We start from the raw sequence: 14360 nt of genomic DNA on the forward strand, positions 1-14360 counted from the left end.
TTTTTGTAGACCTGGCCCATACGCTGTAGAGACTGATCTTTAGTGTATTTGTCATGTTGTCTGGAACCGTGATGTCAGGATACAGTCCTCCTTGGAACACAAACCCTTCTGTGGTAAAGCCGCAGTAAAATATTTGTGGTGTATGGGCAGAGTGAAGTCTGCTCCCTCTGTAACATGCTATCACCGAGGTCTTGCCTAATTATCTGTGACCTTGGAAGTTGTTAGAACATGAACTCTATAAAAATTATTTTTGTTGCTAGAAGGAAGATTTCTAATGGTCATTACATTTAAGTCTGTGCTATTTTTGAAGAAGGAAAGTGTTTAAGTGGGATTCACAGAGTTTTCCTTCATGTGCCAGTTGATATTACTGACAGCAACGAGATGTTTTTCAGAGCTTGTGTGGCCAGGTGGATGAAAACAGAAGTGATGTTCTAGAGGCCTGTCTCGGCTGTGTTCCTAGTCAGAGCTTTCATGTTTGCTCACAGATGGAGGATGGGGTTTTTAAATAAGGTGTGGTAAATGCTAGAATTCTTACTACATGGTTTTTTGATTGTTTTCCAAATTCAGACAAACATTTCCAAGGAGGTAGGCTGTCCACCAGAAACTGTTATCTTGGTATTGATCTTCTTACCAGGTGGGACTACCAAGCAAGCATTAACCAGAAGTGAGGACAAAGTGTAGACAAGTATATCTCCCCTTTAGAGCAGAGCGATCCCCATAACAGTATTTTCTGTTTGATTGAGGTCTATATGCAGCTGTGTCTGAGTGCTAGAGACTTTAAAACTGAAATAAAGCTAGAGCTTCCTTTGAAGAACCATATAGTTTTAGAAAGTGAACATGCATACATACAGGGAATGAGTTGGAAAGAGTAGATGTTGATGTTGTTGACGATGAGGAAGAAGAAGAGGAGGAGAAGAGGAGGAAAAAGAGGAGGAGGAAGTAGTAGTAGTATTTATTGAGCAGAGTCTCACCACCCTGGCCTGCTCCTTAATCAGGTGTTCTGTCCCCTAATTTAAAAACAAAACAACAACAACAACCCCCCCCCCCCCCAAACTTTTAGTTCCTAAATCAAATCAAAAGTCACTAAACTGAAAAGACATTATTGGAACAAGCTGAACAGTGCATGTACAACCCTGGTTCTTCTGAGTCAAGAGACTAGCTTTTTCAGTTTTCTTATTTTCTCTTTGTCTAGTGCCAGCAGGTGTCATTAACTGTTCAACAGTAACACTGTTAGGCGCTTCTTAATACTCTGAGCAGCATGCTGACTTTGAAGTACAAAGTGTGCCCCCCACAATGTTCTGAAACTGCCTTAATCTTTTGCTTTTCCTTCTTGGGGCTTAAGGGGGCGTGTGACAAAAAGAAGCATGTCAGTCAAGGTCTGTTTGTGTACTATGTGTACATGAAGCAGGTCGGGTGCAGCGTGGCCTCTTAGAGTGCCATTTACTCCTGCTATTTTTAATGTAGTCTAACCTTTTCAAAAACACCAATTCCTAGAATGCATTTATGGGCAACAAAAGTGCTTAATTCTGTCCACTAAGATATGAAAGTCTTATTTACATCTTGACGATTTTAAACTTGGAAGATGTAGTGACTTGAATAAGAAAGGCCTCTGTAGGCTAATATGTTCAAATGTTTAGTTACCAGGGAGAAACACTAGTTAAGAAGGACTAAAAGGTGTGGTCTTGCTAGAGGAATCATGTCACTGGGGGGTGGGTTTTAAGGTTTTAAAAGTCGATGCCAGGCCTAGTCAGAGTCTGTGTCTTTCTCTGTCTGTCTGTTAGTCCATCCATCTATCTGTCTATATCTATCTGATCAGGATGTAACTCAGTTACTGCCCCAGTGACATATGTGCTGCCATGCACTCTGTCATAGTGATAATGGACTAAACCTCTGAAACTGCCAGCAAGCCCCCAATGCTTGCCTGCTTTTATTTGCCTTGGCCATGGTATCTCTCCACAGAAATGGAACAGTGACTGAGACAGGAGACATTTAATAAGGGTCAGAAGAAGGTATTCACATTGTGGAAGGAGCTAGACTAGTACTGTGGTAACTGTTTGTGCATATGCAATACTCAGTTTGTGCAGTTGAGCTGCTCCTTTCCCACCTCTCTTTTGCCTTGGTAATAACACTGTTAGATTTTAATTTAAATTAGACTGTGCTTTCTTCCCTTGAGCAAATAGTGTTTTAACTGTGAAATTGTCTACATCTTAAAGCTTCCTTTATCCTACTGTTTGCTAATGAAGTTCTTGTAGAATTGGGAAGTCCAGAAGAGTTAATTACTTAATGACTGGTGGGAATCCCTGTGGTAATTGGGTAGATAAGGAAAGTGGATCACATTTGCTTTTGACAAGAATCTGACTTTCTTATATGGTTAATAATATTATACTAAGCAGACATCCTAAGGAGGAAAAGTCAGAGCTGGTGGGTTTTGGTGGCTTCTTAGCTTATGTGCTGCTGTGACTAATTTACCTGCCAGCTACATGCAGGTCTTAGCCCTGTTACCTGGACTCCGTGGAGCTGCAGGCCAGTGTGCTTTAGCCAGGAACAGTCTGCTTTTTCTTTATTGCATTGAACCAATATTTTTATCCCATCATGGCATATACAGTTTTACAATGTTGATCAAAAAAATACTGATAGAATAGTAAGAAATGTGGTTAAGGTGCTAAGTGCTCACTATGAAGAGTTCTGTGGCTACATGTTTTCTGTGAGGAGATATGTAGAGTAGAGCTCATTGGTACAGCCCCCTCTTTCCATTATGCAAAGCGCTAGGTTTGATCCGGTGCTACAGAACCATTACTACTGGGCATTAGGGCTGCCAGTTAGTGTTGGGTAACATGTTTCTGTTACATTAACGATTACAGTGTAACCAGATCCAACCAGAGACACACTGTGAAATATGACAAACAAAAGAACATAAATATTCAGGTTGTTCTAGCAGTTATATGAAAATGTGTATGTTTGTATTTTTGAGGACTTTAAAAGCCCAACTTGTTCTCTAGGCTTCAGTATGACTGAGTGTAGAGAACTGGCTGTTCTCTTTTAGAAAGATTTAGAATAAGTGACAAGGCCACTATAATTTAAAACAGAAACAATAAGTACTGCATATAGAAAAACTGAAACAAGATTTTGATATGTATGTTTGTGCATGTGTGTACATGTATATCTCCACGTATTTACTTGTGCATGTGGAGGCTGGAAGTCAGCTTCAGGTGTTGTTTCCCAGGTCCCATCTACTTCCTTTCTTATGCCAGAGTTTCTCATTGATGTAAACATAAGTAGGCCAAGCTATTTGGCTAGCAAGCATCATCTTCTCTCTGCCTCCCTGGTGCTGGGGTACAAGTGTGTGCCATTTTGCCAGACTGTTACATATTTTGAAGATCAAACTTAGGTCTCTGTGCTTCCATGACATGTTGTATTGAACAAACCACCTTCTCAGCCTTCTGAAGCAAAATATTTAAAAAGGAGGGGAATTTATAATTCTAGCACCTTCAATTGATATGATATTTTTGAGTGTGGTGTGTGTGTGTGTGTGTGTGTATATATATGTGTGTGTATACACATGTACATCCACACACCAGTGGATCCCATAGTGAGCATGTAGAGGTTAGAGGAATCTCTCCTTCCACCATGTGGTTTCTGAGAATTAAACTTGTTTTGTAAGGCTGGATAGCAAGTGTCTCTTTTGGTGGTCCAATAGGGTTTTTAATGGTATTTCTTTTTTGACAATAATATTTCAGTTGTGGATGTGGCACAGTTTTTTGTAAGTAATACGGTGTAACTATCACTGCTTTGAACCATTTGTTTGTATAATTTTTAATATCCTTAGCATAGATTTGTAGAAATAGAGTGAAAGGTTGGTCAAGGATATTTTGAGATGTTTGCTACCTGCTGCCTTTTGAACCAGTTTACAGTTATGGTGACAGCGTGCTGAAGGTTAATCTAAATAACAATACAATGCAATACAGTACAGTACAATGCAATACAATTCAGTACAATACAATTCATCAAAAACAAGCAAGTCAGAATGTGACAAAACAACCAAACAAGAAAAAAACAAACAAACAAAAAAAAAAAACACAGAAACACATATAGATGCAGAAACACACATGTTCACACACTCTTAAAAACCCCAAACCAGAAAATACAATATATACACATAGGGCCTGTAAGGTCAAAACAAAAATTGAAATGCTTCCTGACTTAACATTACAAGACAAAGACCCTCTAAAGATGCCTTCTTTGGAATGAGCTCCTTTTACTGCTGAGCATGGGCCCTGCCCTTCAGAGTACTTTCCCCAGTACTTGGAGAAAATTAACTTTTCATTTGGAAGTAGCTATCAATTGGAAATAGCTTCTCAGTTAGGGATAAAGTGTGTGTCCACTTCTCACTTCAGCCCAGGACCTTATGTGGTACAGACTTGAGTAGGCCCTGTGCATGTTGTCACAGACTCTGTGAGTTCAGGTGTATCCCAGTCCTGTTGTGACTAGAAGGCCTTGATTCCTTGGTGTGCTCTGGGTCTTATACTCTTTATACCTCCTCTTCCACAGAGTTCCCTAGTCTCTGAGGTGAGGGATTTGATGGAGACCTCCCTTACAGGGAAGTTGTAGGTCTCTGTATTTGTCCCCGTCTGTTGCATGAGGAAGCTTCTCTGATGATGGCTGAGCCAGGCATGGATCTATGAATATAGTGAATGTCATTAGGAGGCATTTTATTCTTACGTTCCATTAGCAGAACAGTAGTATTTGGTTTTCTCCTAGCTCTCTGGCCTATCTAGTCTCAGGTTCTTGGACACCCAAGTAGCATTGGGAATGGGTTCCATCCCACGGAGTAGGCCTTAAATCAAAGCTGGTATCGGTTGGTTCCCACAAGCTTTGTGCTACTATTGTGCCAGCATATCTTGCAGGGTCACTCTTGTAGACCCTGGTGTTTCCCTCTCTCCTTTGGTAGCATGCAGAATGCCTTCCAGTGCCATGGATACTAGTCCATAGGGATGAAGGCTCTAGGTAGACACCAGCTCAACTTCTCTGTTTTCAGTGAGTTGTGTAGGTGTTGTCCTCAGACATAGGGCCTTACTGTTAGTTTGTAGAAAGCCACCAATAGCCTTGGATTGTTTGGTGATTCCCATGCAGACCTCTTTGCCAAGAACCTGATTAGCTTTAACCCATTCCTGGTATTGGAAGCTTCATTTGGTGATGAGAGTTGGGGCTCCGTTTCCCTTGCTATATGGCCATTTTATTTAGATTTCTCTCTCTCTCTCTCTCTCTCTCTCTCTCTCTCTCTCTCTCTCTCTGTGTGTGTGTGTGTGTGTGTGTTTGCTTCTACTCTATTAGGTTTTCATATGAACTCTCAAATAGCTCTTAGTTTAACTGTCTGTCCCTGTATTCCCTTCCTTGTCCCCCTTTCTTCCATCCCCTTTCCTGTCTGGTCTTCTTTTTCCCTTCTTCCTTCTTTGTCCATCCATAGCTATCTATTCTATGTATTCTTCCTAGGGAGATCTATCCCTCCCTCTGACCCTTATTCTCTACCTAGCCTCTTGTTCTATGAATTGTAGCTTGGTTATCAACTTCATAGCTAACAACTACATATAAGTGAATACATGCTATATTTGTATTTCTGTGTCTTAGTTAACTTATTCAGGATGTTTTTGTAAAATTTTGTTCATTTACCTGCAGATTTCATGATTTTATTTTTTAATGGCTGAATAATATTCTATTGTATAAAGGTACCACATTTTCTTTTTTTGTTCATACATTGACAGGCATCTAGGTTGTTTCTAATTTCTGGCTTGTATAAATAGAGGAACAGTGAACATGACTGAGCATGTGTCTGTAGCAGGATCCTTTGAGTGTATACCTAAGGGTGGTATGGCTGGAGATTGAAGTAGATCAAGTCCCATGTTTCTGAAGCACACTGATTTCTACAGTGGCCATACACTCCCACCAGCAATGTGCATACCCTCATCAGTGTGATGTGCATACCCTCATCACTGTGATGAGGATAACCTCATCAGTGTGATGAGGATAACCTCATCAGTGTGATGAGGATACCCGCATCAGTGTGATGAGGATACCCTCATCAGTGTGATGTGCATACCCTCATCAGTGTGATGAGGATACCCGCATCAGTGTGATGAGGATACCCGCATCAGTGTGATGAGGATACCCTCATCAGTGTGATGAGGATACCCGCATCAGTGTGATGTGCATACCCGCATCAGTGTGATGAGGATACCCGCATCAGTGTGATGTGCATACCCTCATCAGTGTAATGTGCATACCCTCATCAGTGTAATGTGCATACCCGCATCAGTGTGATGAGGATACCCTCATCAGCACAAGCTGTCTTCTTTTTTCTCCCCTATTATCTTAGTCATTTTTACTGGGATGAATGACCCAAATCATTGAAATCTCAAAGTAGTTTTGATTTTCATTTCTCTGATGACCAAGGATGTTGAACATCTTATTAAGAGCTTCCCAGCCTTTTGCAGTTTCTCTTTTGAGAATTCTGTTTAGATAGTACCCCATTTTTATGAGATTTTTTTTCTTGATGTTCGTATTTTTGTGTTCTTTATATATTTTGGATATTAGCCCTCTATCAGATATGTAGTTAGTAAAAAAAAAAAAAAAAAAAAAAAAAAAAAAAAAAAAAAAAAAAACCTTTCCTAATTCTATACCTTGATTCTTTGTCCAAATGATTTTTCCATATTTTGATTTTAATTTTAAAAGTTTTAAACTGTGGGTGGTAAAGTATGTCTATAATTCCAGCAGTCACACAGGAGGTAGAGACAGGAAAGTTAACACATCAAGGTTATTTTTCAGATACATGGTAAATTTGGGACCAGGTGGGCTATGTGGGACCCTATATTAAATACAAACAAGAAAACCATCTTGTCCCCCAACCTCTTCCCCAACACATGGCTTTAAAATTGAATCTGATGTTTTTATACACAGAGTACCTTTTGAATGTAATTTGAATGTCCTAGTTAAGTCAGATGGAAGCATTTTAAAAGTAAAATTTTGATACATGCAACAGCAAACCTCAAACCATGAGGAAAACTCCTGTACCAACCTTATGTCTGAAAGTGGCTATTCCCAATATCCCCCTTATCTTCTAGAAAGGCCCATCCCTCAGGACTGCATAGCAGGTGTGTACTCTCAGGACATTCCCTTGTTCCATTCCCCAATCTCATATCTGTAGTTGGTGTGCTCTAATATAGCTTTAGAATTTACTGTGGTGGGAAGTATTGATTGCAGAGATTAGCTGAGTAGCAAAATGTGTGTATAAAACACTCTGGAGTTAGAAGTGCTGGAAACAGTATCCTTAATAGGAACACGAAACCAGAACAAGTGAAAACCTTTTCTGTTACAGATCATTTGTAGAAACCCTAAAGAAGTGATTCATGTGATTTATTGACCCAGAAAGAAATATGACTAACAAGGAAAGCACGTTGAAGCAGTACCATGGCCTGACTGAGATTTTGATATAAAGCGTATATCTGTCTTTGTTTAGGGAGAGTTTGCAGCAGAAGTTAATGCATTGTTTATTTGGGGTAATTAGAGTGATAATTGGATACACATCTTTTGAAAATACTATATATTACATGTATGCTTATAATTTTAAAAACTCAATATCTCTGAATTTTCTGATTTTTTTAAGTAATAAATACAGTTTAGTTTTATATTAAAAAATGCTGATACTTCCTTGCTTTTAAGCCCAAAGAAATTGCTTCGAGGAAATTATTATTGGCATACCTGTTGCTAACTTGAAGTAGACTGTACTGTGATAATTTTCCTCTTACAGCTGCAGAATGCTTCAGATTTGTCATTCAGCATTTATACTGTATTTGAAGGAAGGGGATTTCTGTTAAACTGAAGACATTTTGGCTTTTAACAGTATGTAATGATTGAACTCCCCTTGGGATAAGTGATTCTACAGCGACAGGTTCTTTTCCTTCAAAGTGTTACATTTCTGGACACTGTAAACTGGAAGCACTGACCATCATCTGATACTCTACCACACAAAGAGTGACTTGTGGGGAGTGGGCATAAGTTAACTTTTGTTTTTTTTTTTTTTTTTTTAAATTTTAAGATATTTGGTACTTTTTCAAACATTGTTCTATATTGAGTAAGATTTATTGAGGCAGGTTTCTCTGTCTTTCACTGAATTTCTCATACCTTCAAAGTAATACCGGTTTTATAGTACTTGAATGTTAAAAATTAATTAAATTTAATCATTACAATTTGTATGTGTCTGTAGTTGGTATTTGAAACTTTCACTTTGTTCATCATTTCTCAGGTAAACGCAAAGCACTGAAGTTGAATTTTGCAAATCCACCTGTCAAATCAACAGCACGGTTTACTCTGAATCCTAATACTACAGGAGTCCAGAACCCACACATGTGAGTACTCTCAGTGACTAAATGCAGAACTTTCTGACTGCCCCATTGTAAGCAAACCAAGGGGCTGATATTTCTCTTTTCTTAAGATAATTTAAAATGTTACTCTTTGAACTTAAATAGACAGTTTCTGATTCTGTACTCTTAAATTAATGAACACAATTTTTTTCTTTAAATATTTACTTGGGGAAAATAGTGCCAAAGACCCCCAGGTTCACTTATATATTTTAAAATTAACTTTGGGTTTCAGGTAAAGCTCAGGTTGTATTTAGGAATGCACCTGTCTTCTCACTGTCAGCCCCCACTGTCCACTTAGTGGGAATGTAAATTCTCTTTCCTTGAAAACTCATGTGGCAAATCAAAGTTGTGTTCAAGTTAGTATACACATGTCATCTGTTTTTAGTTAATGTTTTAAGTAAAAAGATAGTTATGATAGTATATCTTACTGAAAATAGTAGAAATGTGTTAGTTGATTTTAACTAATAACTTGAGAATAATAATTTACTGAAACCTTTAGACTAAGTGGTGTGGTATATGAAATAGTAATCTCTTTCTCCAAAATTTCCTGATCATGAGAGCCAGTGACTTTACTTTTTATTCATATGTATTTTCATTTAGTCCTAGTATTGAGATGCAAAGAGCAAGCAGTGAATGTTATAGGTACAAACCTAGAAACAGAGTATCTTATGTTTTAAAACTAATTTCTCAATGCCTGGATTCAGGCTTTATTAGACTTCAGATATCTCTAGTGTTCTCAAAGAGACATGGCTGTTGGTTCCTCTCCTTTTGAACTTAGGTATGCCTTGTATTTGTAAACAGTAACAAGTAGGTGCAGTGTCACCTTTGACAGGCATGACTGAAATACTTTATTTTTGCAGTAGTAATGTGTACAAGTGAGGAGTGTGTGTGTATATATATTTAGGGTTTCGTAAGTAACCTTAGAATGAAGGATACCTTATTTGTCTGGGAAAGCTATCCACTCATGGTTAAGTTTTCTTAAGAGTTCAGTGGGAGAGGATGTGCTTAGTTCTTCTGGGAATAGATGCCCCAGCTTGGAGTGGTACCTAAGGGGGACGCTCCCCTTCTCTGAGGAGAAGGAGAGGGGAAGATGGGGGGAGGGACTTATAAGGATAGGACTGGTAAGAGGATGGAGGGGGCTATGAGTCTCAGTCTTTTTCCTTCTGAAACATGAAACAAGGCTTATATTGAGCAAGAAAGCCCAGTACCTAACCAGACAATACTCTAGCACCAAGCAGTGTTCTTTCCTCATTTTCTAGCATTTTGGTGAAAACTATTCCAAAGTAAATCCATAAGCATATTCCATTTTACTGTTCCAGTTACCAGCTGATCATCACATGCTTGACATGTAAAGCAAGAGGGTGTAAGACCTGCTCCCTCTTTCCTGTTTCCCTTCTCCTTCTTCCCCTTCCCATTTGAATCCTTGAAGGATAAAGAGATCACCTCTTTAGGAAATATTAGGCTTTAATTACCATAAATTAAAACTATATATTTCCAGATTATGAAAAAATAGTCATATATTAGAGACCCTTCTACATTTATAAAGAAAAATAGGTTAAAGGAAAAAAAATGGTATGACCCTTTCTGTATTTCTGTCAGAGTTTCATTATACCAGACACTCTTAAGTCTTTCACACACTCCAGGGGCTTGTGGAGCAGACATGTGCTGAAATCCTATTTAGTGTGTAAACTGGAGAAGTAGATACGCTATTGTTACGTTCTTTGCCTTTATCATGGTGAGTAATGGTTGATGTTCTTGGAACAAAATTGTTTACAATTGGAACAGATATTGCTAAAACACAGTACAGTTATTCAACAGGGAAAAGCAAGTTTAAAAGTTAACTTGGAAATGGGACAAGAGAGATGGCTCAGCCGTTAACATGGGTTAACATGGGTTGCTCTTTCAGAGGAATTGGCTTCATCCCCACCATACACATGGTGTTTCACAGTCATCTGAAACTCTAGTGCCATGGAATCTGACACCCTCTTCTGGCCTATGTGTGTACTGGGTGCACATACATACATGGAGGTGAAATACACACATACACACACACACACACACACACACACACACACACACACACACACACAATACTTGTACATTTACTTAAATAAATGAGTTGATATGTTTGGGGCTTAAGCACTGGAAGCCACATTTTAAATTCAGAGCCTTTGTTTAGACTAATGCCTCATTTACCTTTGTTTGAAATACTGGAAAAAGATTCCATTTTAAAGTCCTGTTTTAATCACCAGTATTCTGCATTCTGTAATGCACTTCTTCTGTAAAGCTTCACTGAAAAGGCCATTTAGACCTGAGTAAATTGTAGAAACTTTGTCTTCCACTCTAGTTCAGGCTGGCCTCTAACTGACAATATTCTCTCTACTTCAGCTTCCTGAGTACTGAGATTATAGGTATGGGCCGGCATGCCTAGGAAACTTTGGTTTTTAACCTTTTCTGTAGATATGAGCAGTAGGTGGAAACTAAGTGCTAGTTTCAATGCACTGTTATCACTAACTCTGGCTTGTGAGTCCCTCGACTGTGGTGTGCAGTCCAAGCCTGACTTAGAATACCGATGTTCTCTATTTCATTTGGTGAATTGAGGGAGAGAGTGGGAAAGGTGAAGAGTTTGGTGGGACGAGTGAGATAATTAATTTCTTTTGGAAGTATTTGCTTTACTTCATGTTCAAAGTTGACAGTCTGAAAGACAAAGAACTTCTTAGCTGGAGGTGGGAGAAGCTCTGTCTGCATTCCCCAAGCAGCCTAAGGATACTTCTGATCTCCTCTAGTCTGTCTCTGTGTCTTCCCTGTTAATAGGCAGAGAGTAGATTATATTGTGGAAGTAAGGTTTATGCATGGGATTCAAACTGGGCAAAAGGTAAGCTTTATCTCTATTACAGACTTTTACTGTGTTTCTCCCCTGTGCTAGTGCCTTTGGTACAGTTTCTCCAGAGTAAACAGCCTTAGGTCACTCCTGAAGCAAAGAGGGCTCATGTTTTCTTGGCATCATTCAAGGCTCTGTGACTTCTGATGTCTTAGGGTTTAAAATAGGCTTTGAGATTGACCCCATACTGAACATCACTGATGCTTCCTGAGTTTGATCTTTTGTAGTGAAAACCAAGCTCTATGGCTTTTGTTTGTTGTTTTGTTTTGTTTGTTTGTTTGTTTTTGTTTTTTTGTTTTTCTAGACAGAGTTTCTCTGTATAGCCCTGGCTGTCCTGAAACTCACTCTGTAGACCAGGCTGGCCTGAAACTCAGAAATCCACCTGCCTCTGCCTCCCAAGTGCTGGGATTAAAGGCATGTGCCACCACCGCCCGGCGCTCTATGGCCTATATACATACTGAAGATAAGGATATATACATGATTAACTAAGAGACTCTTGTAATAGTCCAAATAAAAAGTGAAGCAGGTCAGAATCTGTAGATAAAACTTTAGAGATCAGTTGGGTTAGATTGAAAAAATCCTCAGTTGATTTGGGCCAAATCAAGAAAATATCCTAAATACTTACTTTAGACTATTAAGTTTAAAGAAACATGGCTAGATACTTGTATTACTCATAAAAATTATAACTTTAAATAGGACATTAGAATGACCTTTATTCTTTGTTTTTGGATATTTTATTTATTTACATTTCAGATGTCATCTCCTTTCCTATCCCCCCCCAATAAACCCCCATCCCATCCCTCCTCTCCCTTTTTCTTTTATACCAATTTAATTACATGCAAGTATTAAGGTCAGTTCTAGGTTGAGGAACAAGCAATATAATAGATGCAAATAGTCCAGGAACAAGCAAGACAATAAACACAAATAGTCAAAGAACAAGCAAGGCAATAAACAAAGTCCTGTGATCACTCCCATGATCATTTTTTCTAAGGGCTTGTCAGCATGACCAAATTATCTGAGCCTGTCCAGGATCTTCTGGCTTTTATAGTCACTGGTAAGAAATCTGGTGTAATTCTGATAGGTCTGCCTTTACTTGATCTTTTCCCCTTACTGCTTTTAATATTCTTTCTTTGTTTTGTGCATTTGGTGTTTTGATTATTATGTGATGGGAGGAATTTCTTTTCTGGTCTAGTCTATTTGGAGTTCTGTAGGCTTCTTGTATGTTCATAGGCATCTCTTTCTTTAGGTTAAGGAAATTTTCTTCTATAGTTTTGTTGAAGATATTTATTGGCCCTTTAAGTTGGGAATAGTGACTCTGATCTATACCTATTATCCTCAGGTTTGGGTTTCCTCATTGTGTCCTGGATTTCCTGGGTATTTTGGGTTAGGAGCTTTTTACATTTTGAATTTTTTTTGACAGTTGTGTCAATATTTTCTGTGGTATCTTCTACAACGGAGATTCTCTCTTCTCTCTCTTGCATATACTGTTGGTGATGCTTGCATATATGTCTCCTGATCTCTTTCCTAAGTTTTCTATCTCCAGTGTAGTCTCCCTTTGTGATTTGTTTCTACTTCCATTTTTATGTCCTGGATGGTTTTGTTCAATACCTTCACCTGTTTGGTTGTGTTTTCTTATAATTCTTTAAGTGATTTTTGTGTTTCCTTTGTAAGGGTTTCTACCTGTTTATCTGTGTTCTCCTGTATTTCTTTGAGGGAGTTATTTCTGTCCTTCTTAAAGTCCTCTATCATCATCATGAGAAGTGATTTTAAATCTGAATCCTGCTTTTCCAGTGTGATGGGGTATTCAGGATTTGCTATGGTGGGAGAACTAGGTTCTGATGATGCCAAGTAACCTTGGTTTCTGTTGCTTATGTTCTTGTGCTTGCCTTTCGCCATCTGGTTATCTCTAATGTTACCTTCAGTCACTGTCTTTGACTGGAGCCTGTCTTTCCTGTTATTTTGGTTGTGTCAGAACCCCTCAGAGTCCAGCTGTTTCTGTGATCCTGTGATCTTGTGATCCTGTGGTTCTGGATGTAAGAGCTCCTGGGAGTCAGGCTCCCTCTGGTGTGACCTGAAAGTCTGGTGTGACTAAGCTCCTGAGATCCTGTGATCCTCTGATCTTATGTTCCTGGGTGTGTTAGAGTTCCTGGGAGTCCAGCATCCTCTGGGTTTCATGGGATTGGGTGCAGAGCTGATGCTCAAGGTCTGCTCAGGGCACTCGTGCAGACACTAAGGAACCCATGCTGTGCCACTGGCCTGGAGTGAGTTCCTGGGTTCCCATGGGTCACAGTTACCTTTTGGGGCAGGTTTTGCTGCCTCCTCACCTTAGATCCAGGGCATGTTAAAGCTCTTGGGAGTCTAGCTTCTTCTGGGTTTTGGGGGATTGGGGGATTGCATACAGAGCTGACGCTCAAGGTCTGCTTAGGGCACCAGCACAGACTGGAAGAAACCCATGCTACTGGCCGGGAGTGATGACCTTTATTCTTAAATAAGGTTTTTTTTCTTCCATTTGTATGACCTATTTTAAATTGTTTATTTGCAAAATGTAACATAGGGATACTTAATTTCAGATGTTTTCCTTCATAGTTACCTAATAAAAATAATAATGCATTTTTACATTAGCTAACACAGTTAAAGACTAATTAGCTCTGTTATCTTAAAGAAACAAAGTGATATATGATTAAATATAATCACTGTCTACTTACAAAAGTTGTTATTTTTGATTTAGGGCAACTAATATTTATTGAATACCTTGTATTTTTTAGGTTCTCAGACATCTTTGTACATTATAGAACTCTCAGAACCATCCTTTTAGAGTATTTTTCATTTAACAATAACAAAACAAAAACAAAAACTAGTAATAAGATCAAAAGGATTGTGCTCAGTACCATAGGCATTCGCATACCTAGGGAACATGTCACCCAGTCTTCACAGGTGTTCTAGAGCCATAGTCTTTAGTTCCAAATTTACTTCTCTTAAATTCATTATGGATGCAAACAGTACTTTTATTTATATTGTCACCAATTCTCTTTGGATAAAGTCATAGCTACTTAATTATAATTTCT

At 38.7% G+C, this 14360-nt stretch overlaps 1 protein-coding gene across 3 annotated transcripts in view; it reads left to right on the top strand.

Annotated features, from left to right (window-relative positions):
- Positions 1-14360, top strand: part of Map2k4 (mitogen-activated protein kinase kinase 4) — a 96862-nt gene that overhangs the window by 17805 nt on the left and 64697 nt on the right. For all 3 annotated transcript variants that reach the window (XM_034505680.2, XM_034505684.2, XM_034505682.2), the window contains one exon: positions 8297-8399. In XM_034505680.2, the coding sequence (XP_034361571.1) occupies positions 8297-8399 (103 nt within the window). The remainder of the gene's footprint in view (positions 1-8296; positions 8400-14360) is intronic.

The sequence above is a fragment of the Arvicanthis niloticus genome, chromosome 6 (assembly GCF_011762505.2).
Source record: "Arvicanthis niloticus isolate mArvNil1 chromosome 6, mArvNil1.pat.X, whole genome shotgun sequence".
Classification (NCBI taxonomy): domain Eukaryota; kingdom Metazoa; phylum Chordata; class Mammalia; order Rodentia; family Muridae; genus Arvicanthis; species Arvicanthis niloticus.